Source organism: Lithobates pipiens, unplaced genomic scaffold (assembly GCF_037356315.1).
Source record: "Lithobates pipiens isolate NorthernLeopardFrog02 unplaced genomic scaffold, aLitPip1_a1.2 Scaffold_18, whole genome shotgun sequence".
NCBI lineage: Eukaryota > Metazoa > Chordata > Amphibia > Anura > Ranidae > Lithobates > Lithobates pipiens.
The window spans coordinates 169,519,912-169,539,472 of record NW_027507758.1 but is presented as its reverse complement, the minus strand read 5'-3'; the positions used below and the strand labels follow the sequence as shown (position 1 = coordinate 169,539,472).

Genomic DNA, 19,561 nt, shown 5'->3' with positions numbered 1-19,561 from the left:
TTGTACTCCAACCTCATTGGGCTACCTTTTTGCAGGCCATCCCCTCTTCAACCCATCATGAATGCTGCTACCAGACTCATCCACTTTACCAACCCATACAAGGACTTCCCATTGCCCAATGAATAAAATTCAAAACATTAACAACATACAAAACCAATTTACAATTCTGTCCTGAGCTACATTGCCAAGTTTGTCTCAAAAAGTCACCCAAATCATCTTCTCTGCTGCTCCCAAGACATCCTGCTCTCTAGTTCCCATGTCTCCTCCTCCCATGCTCATCTCCAGGACTTTTCCAGAACCTTTCCCATCCTCTGGAACTCCCTACCCCTAATCCGATGAGTATCACTCTCCGGTCTTAGGTCACTATTGGAGCATGCACAGAAATGCGTTTCAGGGATACCACCCCCTTCCTCAGTCTTAACTTGATTTAAAAATGTATTTTGGTTTTTATCACGATCACAAACTTCTCTGTTTTTAGCTTCATACGCTTGACAAATACTGGGTCAAGCAAATAAATTGTTAGGTTAACACAACATGTGTTCACTGCTTGGTGTGATTTGTTTTCTGTTATATTTTAGACTGGTTTAGTGTAATGACCAAAACCAATAAGATAATGTCTAGTTAAGATGTGCATGTAAACTATATATTAAAACCAGTCATTTCTGATGCCTTTCACCCAATATGAAAAGGAAAGGTTATGTAGCATGCTAAAGGACGTAAAAAAAAAAAAAAAAAAAAAAAAAAAAAAATGTATGATGGCACAGAATTTTTTTTTAGGTTATAAAAAAAAGAAGGTTAATCTTGTTTTCAACTATGGGTGGCACCAGATATTTTCTCAGCTCCATCAGAGCTAAGATGGAATTAAATTACACATCTGACAAATGCAGATAAGCGGTTTCATTTTAGCTAAAAAGCCTAAATATAAGAACAGCAAATCATGCATCACAATAGAAATATATATTCAGTTGTCCTACATTTCACAATGCACAATTCATTGTCTTAAAAAAAAAAAAAAAAAAAAAAGCTTAAAAACCAAACAATGAATAACAGAGTCAATCTAAACACATCAGACATGGGTTTAATTTGTATTTTATAAATCGCATGTTGAGAAACCAAAAGCCTTTTTTCATGCTCTGGTAAAACAGAATGGACCCATTCTAAAAAGGTTTTGCATTTTTTAAATTATTTAAAAAAAATAAAAATGTATAATTAATTATATATATATATATATATATATATATATATATATCCCAACATAAACTGGAGGGCTGGTCTTATAGATATATACCCAACAATCAATCTGTCTATTCTTCTTTAGGTTTCTATGCAGGTACCACAATTTTAAACTGTCCATAGGCATTAAAGAGTGGTTGATTATGGTCTCTAACTGTCCTAAGGTTATACGACGTTCATTGGAAAAATGCAGAGGGCTCTATAAAGTTTAGCTCAATGGATCTTCCGATCTAACTTTGACACATGCAAAAACTATGAGCCTGGACCTTGACAATAGAAAGTAGACAATATTGACATAGAAATGTAGCGCTGTGTGCTTCTTCAAACTTTTACACTGTATCATTCTCTTAAACTAGACAACCAGTTATTCTCTAGTGACTCCAAACATTTATATTCAGTTCAGCAATACAAACCAAACAAGGTCACAGTTAACAATGGTTTATATACAGATTTAGTTATCCAGTAGATGCAAACTAGTTCTAGAAACTGACAATTAAAAAATGAAAAATGTAAAAGTTTGAGAAATGTAATACTTATTACACCAGGCCAGTTTTTCAGTGCTGTGATAGTTTGACTAACCGTGACATGCAACATTGTACGCAAATTAATTTTATGAAGATAAATAGAGCTTCTTTATGGTGATATTTATAAACTACTGGGTTTTTATTTATTCATATATAAAAGGAAAAAGACCAACAATGTTGAAAAGGCCTGATGTTCTGAATTCCAATTGCATTAGTTTGGGTCCTAAAATGCCCACAAAATTATTTAGTTTAGGATATTATTTGTACATTGGAAAATATTTGGAGAATAAAATCTTGACTCCGATACAAGAGACAGTTCATGTTTTTTTAAATAAATCTAATTAGTCTCAAACACTACCCTTCTACATAGGCCCAAATTAAATAAAACCTATATAGATATAGTTTACAGAAATACAACAAAGCAGGTGTGTTGTCTGGCAACATATGGTACTATAGAATGTGATGCTTCTTTGTAAATTACGTAAGCAATTCTTAAAGCTTAATCTGCTTTGCTTGCTAGCTAAAGGAGTGTATGCACTGTTCAAACACTCATAATATACATTTTAATCTGAAAACAGAGCTCCTCCTTATGGGAACAGGAGCAATAAGGTTAGCTGTTATAATGCAATAAGGTTACGCTGTGGAGAATAATATATGCCCGTCTTTTGGGTTAAAGAATTGCTGTAATGCTCCTAAGAGACAAGAACGTTAAATGAGGACATTTTATATATATATATAAAGACTGGTAATTGGATTATAATTTGCATTTTTTCTTTCTTAAATTACTATTATTTAAATATTGTATTATGGTAACTGGACATGGTCCGTGGTGTAATGATACAAAAAATAGAGTATACAGATTTATTTCACATACAAACCAACTTTATAACTGCTACTTCCCAAGTATATCTGGCAATATTAAATGATTCTCCCAACCCCTGCCACTTATGCATTCTCTGACCTAAAACTAGCTGCTATACACTAGCTGAAATTTTTTGAAATTCTTCGTATTAAGAACAAATTGTTTGATTTTGAAGGAATTGGATGGGAATCTTTTCTTGAATACACAAATTTCTAATAGTGTATGTGGTTTTCATTCAGGTAAGGTTCATTTATCCCAAAATCAAAATGTTAAAAGCCAGCAAAATTTTTAAATACTTTCAAGACGAAATTTGTCAAGTCATCGAATTTACTGAGGATTTTTGTACAAACTTTTAAACAAATGTGCATGTGAATGTTTATTTGAAAATCTACTAGTGTATGGGCAGTAGGGATGAGCTTCGTGTTCGAGTCGAACGTACGTTCGACTCGAACATTGGCCGTTCGGGCGTTCGCCGAATTCCGAACGTTTTGGCCGTTCGCGTCAAAATTCGAGTGACGCGCGCGCGGACCACAATGCACTGCGTTGGCGCAGTGCATTGCTGCCCGATGATTGGCCAAGCATGCACTGTGACCCCGCATGCTTGGCCAATCGCAGCGCCGGCAGAGAGGAGAGCCATGATTGGCCACAGGCATCCTGCCTGTGGCCAATCATAGCTCAGGCTGTGTAGTGCACGCCCCACACTATATAAGGCCGCCTTTAAGGCGGCCTCCTGTAGTGTGTTACTTTGCATCTGAAGCAGTGGGTGTTCTGTGTACCTTCAACACAGTACACACCAATCGTTTTTGGCTGATTTCCTATCTTGCTGCTGTGTAGTGGTTGTTGTCTGTGCCCTGACTGCAGTATACACCACTATATTCACCTCACCTATATAGCTAGTGATCTAGCTTTAACCACTTAACAACTGCCCATTGCCGATTAACGGCTTCAGGGCGGTTGTTTAACTCAGAGAGGCCGTTAATTAACGGCCTCCCAGAATTCTGCTCTCGCGTGCCCCGAGGTGTGCGCACTCGAGAGCATCCGTGACCGCCGGGTCCATGGGACCCGGCGCATCACGGTAAACGGCCGCTCATAGCGGCCGTTTACCACGTGATTGCTCCGTCAAATGACGGAGTGATCACTTGGAAACAAACCGGCGTCATGTTATGACGCCTGTTCCTACCTCCCCTTTCTGTACCGATCGGTACAGCGGAGGGGAAAGAGATCGGTGTCAGCAGCGATGTGGGCTGCATCTGCAGTGCCCACATCGCTGCTCACCGAATTTAACCCCTCAATTCCCTGCCAATACTCTGCAATACCAGTGCATACTCTGCAGTACCCTGCCATTACTCTGCAGTACCCCGCCATTACTCTGCAGTACCCCGCCATTACTCTGCAGTACCCCGCCATTACTCTGCAGTACCCCGCCATTACTCTGCAGTACCCCGCCATTACTCTGCAGTGCAGTACCCCGCCATTACTCTGCAGTGCAGTACCCCGCCATTACTCTGTAGTACCCCGCCATTACTCTGCAGTGCAGTACCCCGCCATTACTCTGCAGTGCAGTACCCTGCCATTACTCTGCAGTGCAGTACCCCGCCATTACTCTGCAGTGCAGTACCCCGCCATTACTCTGCAGTACCCCGCCATTACTCTGCAGTACCCCGCCATTACTCTGCAGTGCAGTACCCTGCCATTACTCTGCAGTGCAGTACCCTGCCATTACTCTGCAGTGCAGTACCCTGCCATTACTCTGTAGTACCCCGCCAATACTCTGTAATACCCTGCCATAAATTGCCATACCCAGCCATACTCGGTGATACCCTGAAATACCCAGCCATAGACGCCCCCCACCCCTCACCGCCCTCCGGTGCTTCTACCAACTCGCCAGTACGATCAAAGCCAGAATCTTTTTTTTATTTTTTATTTCAGGCTTCCCAGCCTAGAGGTGAGATGTGGGGTCATATTGACCCCCCAGATTTCACTGTAAAGAGGACCTGTCACCCCATATTCCTATTACAAGGGATGTTTACGTTTCTTGTAATAGGAATAAAAGTGATCAAAAATATATTTTTGGGAAAAAAAATGTCAAACTAAAATAAATAAAGTAAAATGAACAATAAAAAAATAAAATTAAAATTAAAGCGCCCATGTCCCCATGTGCTCGCATTTGCCACACATGTGAGGTATCGCCGAGAATGTTAGAGCGAGAGCAATAATTCTAGTCCTAGACCTCCTCTGCAACTCAAAACATGTAACCAGTAAAAAAAATATTTAAAGCGTTGCCTATGGGGATTTTTTAAGTAGCGACGTTTGGCGCCATTCCACGGGCATGTGCAATTTTGAAGAGTGACATGTTTGATATCTATTTACTCAGCATAACTTCATCTTTCACTTTATGCAAACATTGGGCTAACAAGTGGTTAATAATAGAGCTTGCAGTCAGTAGTGTTAGGAGTGCGTGCTGTCTGCGTGCTCTGTACCCAGTACATACCGCTATAATATAGGGCAGGCCCCTACTGTCAAACATCCAACTTACAAACATCTCCTACTTGCAAACGCAAGGAGACAGCAGCAAGTGAGATGAAAAAAGATGGACGACAAAACAAATTATACAGGGGTGATAACCCTTCCCTATGTTTTCCAAAAAGCTTAAAGATAGTTTTTTTGACTGGAGCTACACTTTAAAAATGTACCGGTTGAAAATGACAAACAGATTCAACTTAACACAACAAACCTACACAGTCCCTGTCTTGTTTGCACCGCCTGTATACTGCTGTTCTGAGTATATAGGGCCTGGGGGCCACACGCATTTCCTTTTTTTAATATGGGTACGGGGTTCCCCTTAATATGCGTACAAGACCCAAATAGGCTGGTAACGGGCAGGGAGGGCTACCCATGCCATGTTTCTCAATGATTTTCAACCATATTGCAGGAACCAGATATAACATTAAAACCGCAAGCAGTTTTAAATGGTGTTATTTCCGTTTAATGTCATTTTGTGCAGGGACTGTTCTAAACACGGGAAACACGTGGCACTTCACAGGCATACTACAGACACCCCGCAGGCACCATATTTAAAGGAATATTTCACTTTTTTTTTTCACTTTAATCGTCATTAAAATCAGTGCTCCCGCCAAAACGGTAGTTTTTAAAACTTTTTTTTGCAGTGACCCATGTCCCCTGAGGCAGGAGGCAGGTCGCCAAACCCTTTTTAGGACACCATCTTGCATATTAGCCGTTAAAATGAGCACTTTCCAATTCGAACGTTCGAGTCCCATAGACTTCAATGGGGTTCTAACGTTCGTACCGAACGCGGGGGTCGTTCGCAAGTTCTGGTGCGAACCGAACCGGGGGGTGTTCGGCTCATCCCTAATGGGCAGCTTTAAGTGGTTGCAAACCCTTACAGACCACTTTTCACTACAGGTAAGCCTATAAGACTTAGACCCCTTTCACACTGGAACGTTTTGCAGATGCTATAGCTTTCAAAATAGCACCTGCAAAACGCCCTAAAACACCTGCTCCATTCACTTCAGTGTGAAAGCCGAGGGCTTTCATACTGGAGCAGTGTGTTGGCAGGGCGTCCGAAAAAGTCCTGCCAGCAGCTTCTTTGGAGCAGTGAAGGAGAGGTGAACTCACAGCTCCTCCACCGCTGCTCCCCATTGAAATCAATGGGGCAGTGCTGTGATACCGGTGTTGTTTTGTGGGTGGATTTAACCCCCTTTTGGCCACTAGCAGGGGGTTAAAACCGCCCCGCTAATGGCCGAATAGCGCCACAAAAATGATGGTAAAGTGGCGCTAAAAATAGCGCCATTTTACAGCTGACACTGATGGCGGCATAGTGTGAGAGCGGTCTTACCTGTTGCTACCGTGGATTTCTCCTATACCTGCATAGGAGATATCCCCTGTATCAGCATGTGGCAATGTCATTGGCACATGTGCACTGAAGCAACGGCTTGTTCATGCCATTGCTTCAGCTGATGTGTAGTTACAGGCGGCTCCTCCCTCAGTTACTATGCCTCGGACCAGCCGGTTCTGAGACTTGGGAACAGACGGATCCCTACCCCAGACCAGACGGGTCTATTGGGGTTAGCCAACCAAAGCATTTTGCAGAGCGACCTACGCTCCCGTGACTGGGACCCCTTTTTTCTTAGAAACCTTTTAATATTTTATAGAGTTTTTTTAAATATAGGTTTTAACATAGGTTTGTGGCTGTTTCTTGGATTTTGCAGCTAATAATTTAATTCAAATATTAGTTTTGGGTGTTAGCTAGAGTAAGTTCCCAATGGGAGATGCTGGAATACATTAATTAATTATGATGATGTGTTCTTGTTACAAGATCAGTTCCACACAAAATATATATTATAGTTCCTTAAATAATAAAATACGTTTTCAAAATTAGAACTACTTAGAAGTCTCCAAGTTTTTTTTTTTCTAACTGTGAACTTACCGAAATCTGTGAAATATGATACACATTCCGCACTCTGAGCGTATTCCCCAAGTGTATTTCTAATACAGCAGATCTGTTAAACCTTGATCTCGCTATTTATTTTAGAAAAAAAAAAAAAAAAAAAAAATAAAAATTTATATATATATATATATATATATATATATATATATATATATATATATATATATATATATATATATATATATATATATATATATATATATATATATATATATAAACACATACACGGTAGGACCCTGTGCTACCTGGAATATTGCTGGATTACGCCAGATTGTGGAGGGAAAGGCACGCTGATTGCACAGCTGTGTTGTGATCTGGCTATGGCTCAGTGTTCCACTCAACAGACAGGAAGTCTGTGCATGGGAGTCAGGTGGACTCCCATTCCTCTGAGAGGAGTCAGAGGCTGCAGGAGGCAGCCATAATATGCATGTCTGCAGGAGGCAGACGTACTTGGTGACAGAGCAGCAAGGCACTGATCAGGAGTGAGCTAGGAGAGAGCTTAACTCTAGGAAAAACATTTTTGGGTCTGAGGAGCAGACCTAAGGCCTAGGCTAAAGGCCTGAATCAGCCGTATGGGAAGAATGTAGGCCAGGAGGCTAAAGTATTGAGTGTGCAAGATACAGTAATGGTGGAACCCCCCTGCGTGGGTACTGATGTCAATGCAGCAGCCTCACCATTGCCATCAATGCAGCCTGATTGATACCCACCAGCAGCCTAGAGGGGACAGGGAGGGGACTGGTTGAGTGCTGACAGATTACATACGGCGATAATCTCCTATGATAGGCAGAACAGTGGTCCAATGGCAGCCCAGAAGACGGGACTTCCCATTACAGAAGCCATCAAGTAAACAGGAGATTCTCACTGTATGAGATCTGATGGTGCTTGTCCCGCCCCCCTCACTGTCCCCTCCGAGGCAGCAAAAATGTAAGTATTGGCATATAACACACACACGCTATTTGCACCCAATTTTCAGGGTGAAAAAGTGTGTTTTATATGCCAATACAATAGTTACAATACCAAACTGACACATGGCAACACTTTTTATTAGTGTTAAGGTTTTCCTTACCTTTGACACAAAGCATTCAGCTATTGCAACAGGATCATTGTCACAATTTTCCAAGTCTTGAAGAAGATCACTAAAAAAATAACAAATTGTTTCAGAAAAGGTCAACCATGAAAACCTTAACTGTTTAATTTGTATGTAAAATATGCACATAGAAATTTTCACGAGTGACCTATGCAATTGTTATACAATCACTTCTTTTGATAGCATAAAGTAGATTTTCCAGCAACTCATACATTTAAAATCAATTCTGTTTATCATAATCTCTTATGAGTCCAGACATACTTTCTTTGAAACCTGCTATGTGAAAGCTCGACAGAGTGTTGATTGACTAAATGTTCAGAAAGTAATCCAACCAAAAAAGATATTCTATTTTATGTATTTAAAGTTTAGCGCGGTATTTATACACCTTTTTTACACAAAAAAGATATTTAGTTTGCTACAGACCTACAAATTTTTGCAAATGTGTATTTCACAAAACTGAACATGCTGTACTGATGGAACCGAGCTTTCCTTTGTATGAACACAAACTTACTGAAAATTATTTTTATGACCCGCATGTACCTAGTCTTGAAATTCTAGGTTTCAGAATATAGGGCTCACTCTGACACACAGGCATTGAGGAAATCTTGGATAACATTCCTAAAAACATCTTTAAAGTCGACCTACCTTCTTTTAACGACATTCCCAGAAGGCAAATGAATTACATAGATACTGTATGTTTCAAAGTGCATTCCCTCTCTTTTTAACCTGATAAAGGGCGATTGTCCCTCTAAAATATTTTTGACCCTTTTTGCCTTCAATACATTTTTGGTGGATCTCCACCTTAAGAACTAGGTGCTATTTGTAGATATTTACACAAGTATATTTTAGATTAGGTTGGTGTACTGCAACAAGCAACTTTGGCACCTGATACTCCTTTAGCTGTGGTGGCGGCTTTGTGATTTCTACTTGGGTGTCACATGACTCTTCATTCATGTCACAAGTCCCACGCTTGTTGCTATAGATGAGCTAGTACACTGTTCCTCAAGAAAAATAAACCTGAGCATGCATCTTCTGATGTTGTGTGTTGTTCCCTTTTTCATAATGATGCAATGAGGGCAGAGAGCCTTTGGGGCTTTTCAATTATCTGCAGTGGTCATCTACTGTTGTGGAAGCATCTAATTTCAATAGGTACCATTACAAATGATTTATGGAATGCCCAAATCAATGCTGTTATTCAAGGAAAACAGATTATACAGTCAAATGACCAAGAAAGTTTTCCCATGCATCGGATTTAAAAAACTATCACCTTACCTATTGAAATGGTAGATATCCCTTATATTTCCAAACAGTGCAGATCGATCTTCTGTCCCCAGAGAAAGCCTTCTTTGATCACATATAATGTTAAGGTAATCCTAAAAAAAAAAATAAATAAATAAATAAATAAATAAATACAAAAAATCATTTTGTGAAACAAAAAAAAAAAAAAAAGTATTTTTAAGTAGCTTATAGAGTGTTAAAAGATGTATAATAGTTTTAAACTATTTTTCTGGTTGCCCATTTACTCCTTTTACATGGATAAAGACCTAATCTGTATGAAACATCAAAAAGTGTACCTGTTTGTCAAAGAGGGCAGGAAAATGGATAAAGAGCTTTCTTAGGAACAGCAACACGATTTATGCTCCTTTTAGGTAAAATTGTCACAGAAGTACTCTTTACAATGAAGTCGTGGGTGTGAGATAATGGCATTTTTTGACTTGCCATAAAATCCATTTCTCTGAGTTCATTGACAGACACAGCGCTCCAATATTCAGAACCATAGGGTTATACCGCCCCCTACACGAGAAGGACACTAGGCAAAAAAAAAAAAAAAAAGAATACTTGGCTACGCCTATGGGCAGTCCTAGGTGGTATACACCCCCCTCTCCGCTATAGGCCTTCAGTTTAGTAACAAGTAGTATTAACAAGCAGTATTAAAACTCCTTAGAGGGGTGGGTGCCATGTCTGTCAATAAACTCAGAGAAATGGATTTTAAGTCAAAGATCCCATTTTCTCTTTTGTTCATTGACAGACACAAAGCTCCATTATTCAGAACCATAGGGACGTCGCAAAGCAGTGCCAAACATGAGGGGTGGGACAATGAAAAATCCTAAGGCTTACACAAGAGTCAACCACATAACAGGAGCTCAACACAGAACAAACTGGAGCCCAACCTGAACAAAACTCCTTGAAGAGGGAATAGACCCTCTAAAAACCTTGCGTTCAAAAGAGGCATCCGCAGATGCCAACACATACACTTCCTAGAACGTTGTGAAAGTGTACACCAACGGCCGAGTGGCTGCCTTGAAAACTTGGGCAAAGGCGGCCTGATGAGAAAAGGCCCAAGAGCACCAAGCGCCCAAGAAGAATGCTCCGTAACAGGGAAAAGGGAGGAACCTGATCCCTGAGAGAATAGGCCAGAGACGTTATCTGTCTGATCCATCCAGAAATGGTCGCAGAAGAAGCAGATAGCCCCTTTCTTGGCCTGTCCATGATCACAGTAAGTCCAACCTCCAAAAAACTCAGTGGCTGCCAAATACACCCGAATTCCCTAAACCACATACAGGGCAGGTAAGGCAAATTCCTTAGGATGTGTTGACCAGGGACACAAGGAAGGCAAAACAATGTCCTTATTCAAAAGGGATATCCGAGGAAGGAACGATGGAAAAGGGCGAAGAACAACCGTAAATTTGTGTAACACTGCATAATGTGTACAACAAGATAATGCCACCATTTTGGACATCCTGCGAGCAGAGGGTAGCCACCAAGATTATGGAGCAGCATTTGTGGGAGCCCAGGCTTAGGAATTGTTCACACCATATAATTTGAGCAGCATTGCTTTTCATAGATCAATGTAGGCTCAATGCAAAGGCACATAGAAAACAATTTAGTGCCCTGCTCATAATGCTGCATGGAGGGGTGGAGCACTGTATAAAAATGGAGCATGTCTGCATTTTAACGGAACATAACTCACTGCACCGCATGTCACCAAATGCAGTGTCATTTTGTGACAAAGTAATAAAAAAAAAAAATACAGTGTGCTGCATCATTGTAACAATACATTGCAACAATGCATTGCAACTACACAACGCACACTAGTGGGCACATGCTTTCGCACACAAGCTAATCTGTAATTAAGCCATTAATGATTTTTTTCATGAATAAATTATTGCAGTAATACATACTTTAAAAAAAAAAATTTTTTATTGGCTTTGAGTTTAGCTAAACAGAGAGAAACATTACAGAAGTTAACACAATGGCACCTGTTTTCTCTGCGCTTCCCACCACTATGACAACTCTGTGTAACTATTCACCGGGTGTGGGAAACACAGCAAGCAGCATTTGACACCAACAAAACATGCTCAGTCATATTTGGAAACACAGTATTTATTTACTTACACCTGTGAGTCTTCTTGCCTCAAGCAACCCAACTCGATCCCAAGCAGGGTCTAACTTTTGTTTGCTAAAGCAGTCAAAAGTATATCCTCCAGGCTCGGAGCCCCAAGGATGACCTCCCCTTGTAGCTAATTTTTTTTTTTTTTTTTTGTGAGCAGATACTGGTTTACCGCAGAAGATTAATAGGTGGAAAGACAGACACATGACATTTTCCAATAAACTGTCTGAAATAATAAAAACAGTGTGCTGAAACAGATATTTAGGATTTGGTTTCAGTTACAAAAATAAACCAAGCCTGTAGAGCTCACAAACTCTATTATTTAGTACTGTCACTTTGTAGACTATACAGCTTTTGCTAATTTCCAGGACTTTTTTATTTTGTTTTTGATAAAGCAGGTTTGGTTTAGAGCAGTGGTCATCAATTTGTTGAATATAGGGTGCTCTTACAGAAGGTTATTTCCCCGATTAGCTAAGCAGACAATGACCAACTGGAACTTCTAGGGCCCATTCACCTTATCCAGTGCCGGGACAAGGTCATCCAGTGCCCAGGGCAAAGACGTCAAACTGCGCCCCCCTTTCCCTTAGGCAATAAACCATTGCGCCAGGGACAGCCGCCCCTCCTGCCCATCCCTTGTCCCGGCCCTGACCTTATCTGCTTTTGGCACCCCAAAGCACCTTGCCAAAGCATGTGCATTGCAGGGCAATGTGTGGCACCACAATAACATGCATTGTGGTTTGCAGCCAGAAATGGTACGCCTTTTTTTGGTGCATTAGGAAGCCCATTCAAATGAATGGGTTGATTAACGCAGCTTACCAATAATTAGATGTGCTAGCTGAATTCGTTTTATCTTTTTTTTTTTTTTTTTTTTTTTTTTAGGCTTTATTCTTTGTATTTTCACCCAGTGATCTGGCGAATAACACATCTCCTGTATTAGAGTGCCCCCACTCTGAATGAAAGAGGGGGGCACAGCAGACTGCAGCATTGTCAGTATGGGGGGGAGGGAAGTGTTAGATCTACTAGCAGATTTAGATACACAAATTGAAGCCAAATTCTAGCTAACACACTATAATCAGCAAACTTTTTTTTTTTTCCTTTTTGGGTAAAGGTTTTACATGAATAAACAATGTTACATGGTTTGTCTCATCCATGCAAACTGATAAATTTAGAAGAGAGCTTGTTCTTTTGAAAAACAGATTTACTGGCCAGATCACCAGATGAAAACAGAAGAAAGTCTAAAGCAGGAAACAAATGCAGCTATTGCATCTAAGAATTGGTAAGCTGCAATATAATTGTTTGCTTTCGGGTTTAATACTGCTTTAAAGAAATTCAAAAGTAAATTTTCAAAACTTGTTAAATGATACCTGGGGATCCTGCCATAAAGACCCTTGTCCAGGAACATCTGGTTATGAAGTGGCAATGTTTTGTCTCCCAACAGTGTTCCTATGTTTTCACTCTGCATTTTATTAATGCACATTTTCTGAAGACTGGTCACTGAGGGGTTTACGCATATATACTGAAAAATAGTCACTGAAGGCTTCATGCAAATATGCTGGAGAATATGTATTAATCCTTAATGACCCTACCCTTGGGGGCTGATCATTAAGCGGGTAATGCATGCCCTGAAGATGGACACTGAAAGGTTACTGCATATACTCTTTTGGCTAATCACTATGGGGTTAATGCAGATCCATTATAGACTGGGCACTGAGCGATTAACATGCCCTGAAGACAACTCACTATGGCGTTATTGATAATACATTGGAGACCTGTCAGTAGAGTTTAAATGCAGATACACTACTAGTGGGAAAACTGGCTAGTAAGCTCTGTATACTAGAAGGGCCAGCTCAAGTGAGGTGTACATATTGGGACAAAATACAAGGGAAAGAACAATGGATGCCGGAGTAGTGCATGCTCTGTTCAGCTAAATTCAGGACTGGGCAGAATTCTCCTTGGAGAACCTGAAAATAACAATGTGTTTGGGCATACAACATTTTATGAATTAGTAAAATTTGAGACACGTTTGACCTTCTAAGATGCATTAAACTACTTCAGGCTGTTTTGCATACCCATTGGGTGCAGGTAGAAAAGTAGTTTTGACTTGAACAAAAGCCCGTGTACAGGCTCTAAAAGGCCAATAAATCATGGCCTTAGGTATACGTTACACTTCGGCAGGAAGTATTACATGCCATGACATAGGATACTACACTTTTCCCAATTGTTTTTTCTTGTGAAATTTGTTTAAATACAGCATAAAGTACTTAGGTTCCTGATTATAATGTATAATGCGATTTCTTAAAAAAATACTAATGGATTACTGCATGCAGAGTAATACAAATTCATATAAATAACTATAAGAGTACAGTTCCCCGAGTAAGACATCAGAAGGTTGATCTCAGTATGGGAATCCACACACTGTAACAGGCTGTAACAGTATGGAAAATTGAGAAATGAGCAACCCATACTCAAAGACTATGGACAGGAGACTGGGCTATAGGCTTATACCAAGCTATGCTGTGGAACTTTGCAAACACTTTAAAGTGTTTAGCAAGCCAAGATTAATTTGTTATACATATGCTATCTAGGCCTTACAGATTAGGTGGATGATTCTAGTACTGTGACACATGCAATGATATCTTGCCTACACTGGAAAAATATCACATTTATTAATGAGGTCTGGTTCTCAAGAACAGAGTAGAAACACAATCTATGGCAATGTGTAGAAATCTGGATTATACATTGCAATTGATGTTTCCATGGGGTTCATTCCACCTGGTTGATATGTGGCCTAGAGTGGCACTTAAAAGATCACACTCTAGCCATCCAATATTATCTGCACCCCATATTAATTGTCTGTGGGGTTTCTCCTCATTTAAAAAAAAACTTACAGGTGCACTGTTCAAGTTCTGGAAGAAGATGTATACAAATGTAGTGACCGACTTTGGTCATTTACTTTGCTGACTTATTTTATATAGATTTGGAGTCCCCTGATGTTGAAACACTAATTTGTTTTATGGATTTGGTTTTAACTGAAAACATTTAAAGAAGAACTACAGGCAAAAAACTTTTTTCGTTTTGAATAGAGTAGTGGAGGTTATAACCCCTGTCTTTTTTTTTGCCATCTGTGGGGGAGATTGACGTTCACTTCCTGTACTTTAGCCAAAACAGCAAGTGAGAGGAGATCCCTCCATATTATGGGAATCCATTGGGGCACCCCATGATTTCCCCTCTATTACTGTTCTGGGGACAACCCAAAATTTGGGCTTTTCTTTTACTTTCAATTTTCATCATAATGGTAAACAAGACAAACATGGAGGGTGAATCTGTGGGGGCAGAGGTAACAATAACCATTGGTGTTCTAATTTATCTCCACTCTATCCCAAATATATAAAAATTGCCTTTAGTTATACTCTAGGTCAGTGATGGCGAACCTTGGCACCCCAGATGTTTTGGAACTACATTTCCCATGGTGCTTATGCACTACGCAGTGTAGTGAAGCATCATGGGAAATGTAGTTCCAAAACATCTGGGGTGCCAAGGTTCGCCATCACTGCTCTAGGCTAACGTCTTAACATTTGCACTTTATAGTCCAGATCTCAACTGTGTCCATACTGTTACAAATTTGTAGAGTGGGACTCAAAGTGCATCTAAACCCAAAAACAAAAATGTAATATACAGCAACATACCAGTCCTTAGATGAGCAGGCTGATTTTGTTGTTACTGTATGTATAGAGGGAACGATGGTTGTCCCCCGGGCTGGACTTCAAACATGTCTTTGTCTTTTCAATTTTTCATAACTAATGCAGGCACCACTTTTAAGGATGGGTAAAACTGAAATATATATATATATATTTTTTTTTTCTTGGGTTTACATATACTTTAAAACACTAGGTTCTAAAAGAAAAAAAAAAAAAACAACATTATACTAGTGGATGAATACCAGCACAAATGTATTTATCCATCTACTGATATCCATATACACAAACACAATAAGAATACTACACCCCAGAATGTAAAATAAAATATCAGAGGTTACAGGGGAGCTCCATTTATACTCATCGTGAAACCCGACAGTAATATGACGTAATATATAAAAGTGCACTTTTATATATTTTGGCACTTTTATATATTTTGACAGTTTGTAACAAGTGGCAGCTAAGGTGTAGAATTCGTGTCATTTAAGCGCTGTGGTGATACACTAGGTAAAGGGTTCGGTGTGTGTGTATCTTTAATAATTTATAAGTAATATGACGTAGTCAGAGTCTTTAACCACTTTCAGACCGGACCAATTTGCTGGTCAAAGACCAGACCACTTTTTGCGATTCGGCACTGCGTCGCTTTAACTGACAATTGCGCGGTCGTGCGACGTGGCTCCCAAACAAAATTGACGTCCTTTTTTTCCCCACAAAGAGCGCTTTCTTTTGGTGGTATTTGATCACCCCTGCGGTTTTTATTTTTTGCGCTATAAACAAAAATAGAGCGCATTTTTTACTTTTTGTTATAATAAATATCCCCCAAAAATATGTAAAAAAACATTTTTTTCCCTCAGTTTAGGCCGATACATATTCTTCTACATATGTTTGGTAAAAAAAAAAAAAAAATCGCAATAAACGATGATGGTTATAGCGTTTACAAAATAGGCATTGTTTTATAGCATTTTTATTAATAATTTTTTATTATTTTTTTTTACTAGTAATGGCGGCGATCAGCGATTTTTATTATTGTGACTGCGACATTGTGGGGGATGCAGTGATTCCTGTGTAAATGACACTGGCAGTGAAGGGGTTACCCAGTGGGTGGCAGTGTAGGGGTTAAGTGTTCCTAGGGGTGTGTTACTAACTGTGGGGGAGTTGGGCTTTCATTTAGTGAACACTGATCTCTGCTCCAATCACATGGAGCAGAGATCAGCGTCACTAGTTGCTAGGCAGAATGAAGAAATGCTGTTTACAACGGCATTTCTTCATTTGGCCGCTCCGTGAGACGATTGCGGGTATGCCCGCGGCGATCGAGTCCGCGGGTCCCGCAACCGGACTCACGGGGGTCCCGATTAGTGCGGGAGCGCGCCACCGGCGGCGCGCTCCAGATGGCAGGGCATCAAATTTAAAGGGACGTACATGTACGCCCATTTGCCTGCCCGTGCCATTCTGACGACGTACATCGTCGTGCGCTGGTCGGCAAGTGCTTAAGTGGAAATGCAATAACCCTAACTGCCAAGACTTCAGGTATGCCTTTGCCTAGCTGGTCAGTACGCCTAGAAGAGGGCATACCCTAAACGTATGAATATAAAAAAAAAAAGTGTATGAAGTGTGAATGTATGTATGTTTGGGGAACAGGTGTGTGGGAACCATGAAGACAAGCTGATGCGGATGATGGTGACACGGATGATGGCGACGATGATGAGGACGACGAGGATGAGGAGGAGGGATATATATACCCTCTAGACGACGCCTAAAAATGCAGGCTAGCATCCGGCCAGCCTTCTAACATGTCTGCAGTAATGACACTTGCATGGTTTGCTCATAACAGGTGTCCTTTAATAGTAATGTTAGGGTGATTCTCAACTATGTATAGTTACAGAGTACACAGACCGTCACACTACATGTTTGTGTGAAACTGACAATATTGCAGTAAATAGATCATTTTTATACATTCACGTTCTGCAAATATAGGGAAATCTGTAACAGATTTCCAACATCTATAGAGCAAACACGTCAAAGCAATGTTCAGATTACTGTGTAACGTTATACACCCTGCTCCCATACAGAAGAGCAGTGTGCTGTCATCTGGGATTCATTACAGAAATGGTGTCTTTGTTCAAGAGGTTTCTTGGCTTTAAAATGTGATTATTATTACATGCCCCGGAGTTCGGACTTTCCAGGTTCAGCAAAGAACTAGAAATTTCCTTTAGTAAAGCCCTTAAAAAGACAGACTATTTGTCGGAGATTTCTGAACAGTAGCGAGAAACAGCACCAGACAGAGTTAATTTGTGTTCACTTGGGCAGCCAATCATGACTGATTATTTATATAGTACAGGTACTTATACTTATATAGTGTTGTCAATTTATACAGTACTTTACACACATATTATATCTCCCTGTCCACAGTTCACCTTCTCTTCTCTCGTTCACAGCTTGCCCTCTACAGAGCTACCCCCCCACAGGTTACTCTCTTCTCTTATCCACAGTTCACTTCCTTGCCCCCACAGATTACCTTCTCTTCTCTTGCCCAGAGTTCACCACCGCCACCCCCCTCCATCTACAGCTCACCCTCTTTGCCCCCCTTTCTACAATTTACCTTAGCATGCGCAGCCCCCCCATTCACAACTCCCCTTTTAACAGGTCACCTCTGTACACCATCCCCAGCTTACACCCCCCATCCACAGCCCAGCTTTCCCCCCTCCACAGTTCACTTTTGCACCCCTATCTACAGCTCAACCCATAGCTGTAAACCTCTACAGCCTCCTATCTTCCACCTCTGAACCCCAAGCACCCCCACAATGACATCACATTTATACATTTTTATTTTTTACTTTTACTGAATTTTGACCTGGAATTGTTTACCAAGCACCACAAAAGAGCTTATATTCTTCTAAAAGTTTAAAGCTTAAGTGCAGTCTAAAGCAAAAACAGAAAAATGCAACACAAGGGACATACAGTGACTTGCAAAATTATTCACCCCCATGGCATTTTTTGTTTTGTTACCTCACAATCTGGAATTAACATGGATTGTTTGAGGATTTGCATCATTTAATTTACAGAACATGCCCACAACTTTGAAGATTTTTTAAAAATTATTATTGTGAAGCAAAACAACAAAAATAGGACAAAATAACAAAATAAATAAATGTACATAACTAGTCACCCCCTAAAGTCAATACTTTGTAGAGACAACTTTTGCGGCCATCACAGCTCCAAGTTGCTTTGGATAAGTCTCTATGAGCTTGCCACATCTTACCACTGAGATTTTTGCCCATTCCTCTTTGCAAAACTGCTCCAGCTCCTTCAAGTTGGATGGTTTGTGCTTGTGAATGGGGATCTTTAAGTCTGACCACAGATTTTCTATTGGATTGAGGTCTGGGCTTTGACTAGGTCATTCCAACACATTTACACGTTTCCCCTTAAACTACTCAAGTTTTGCTTTAGCAGTGTGTTTGGGATCATTGTCTTGCTGGAAGGTGAACCTCCGTCCTAGCCTCAAATCACGCACAGCGTGGTACAGGTTTTGCTCAAGAATATCACTGTATTTAGCTCCATCCATGTTTCCCTCAACTCTGGCCAGTTTCCCAGTCACGACTGCTGAAAAACATCCCCACAGCATGATACTGCCACCACCATGTTTTATTGTGGGGATGGTGTTCTTTGGGTGATGTGATGTGTTAGGTATGCATCAGACATAGCGTTTTCTTTGATAGCCAAAAAGTTAAATTTTAGTCTCAGACCAGAACACCTTCCTCCATACATTTTGGGGGTCTCCCACATGCCTTTTCGCAAACTCAAAACGTGCCATTTTGTTTTTTGCTGAAAGTAATGGCTTTCTTCTGGACACTCTGCCATAAAGCCAAACTCTGTGGAGCGTACGACTTATTGTCGTCCTATGTACAGATATTTCAGTCTCTGCTGTGGAACTCTGCAGCTCCTCCAGGGTTACCTTAGGTCTCTGTGCTGTCTATAATTAATGCCCTCCTTGTCCGGTCCATGAGTTTTGGTGTGTGGCTGTCTCTTGGCAGGTTTGCTGTTGTGCCATGTTCTTTCCATTTGGTTATGATAGAATTGATGGTGCTCCTAGGGATCATTAACTAAGAGGCTGTTACAGGCTCTCACCAAGACAGCTTGACTATGCTTGCCCTTTCCTCCCAGCTGCTCCATTTATAAAAGCTGTAGCTTCTATAAAATTGAACAGTATCTCTGAATGGAAGGGGCAGAGCCATCATCCAGCCATCCTACAATCATAGAAGCTGTAGTATGGCTTCTTATAAATGGAGCAGCTGGGAAGAAAC

General features: G+C 40.4%; 1 protein-coding gene across 3 annotated transcripts in view; it reads right to left on the bottom strand.

The window, feature by feature from the left end:
* Nucleotides 1-19,561, bottom strand: part of PLEKHG1 (pleckstrin homology and RhoGEF domain containing G1) — a 336,066-nt gene that overhangs the window by 55,604 nt on the left and 260,901 nt on the right. For all 3 annotated transcript variants that reach the window (XM_077486366.1, XM_077486368.1, XM_077486367.1), the window contains 2 exons: nucleotides 9,447-9,547; nucleotides 8,154-8,223 (listed from right to left, as the gene is read on the bottom strand). In XM_077486366.1, the coding sequence (XP_077342492.1) occupies nucleotides 8,154-8,223; nucleotides 9,447-9,547 (171 nt within the window). The remainder of the gene's footprint in view (nucleotides 1-8,153; nucleotides 8,224-9,446; nucleotides 9,548-19,561) is intronic.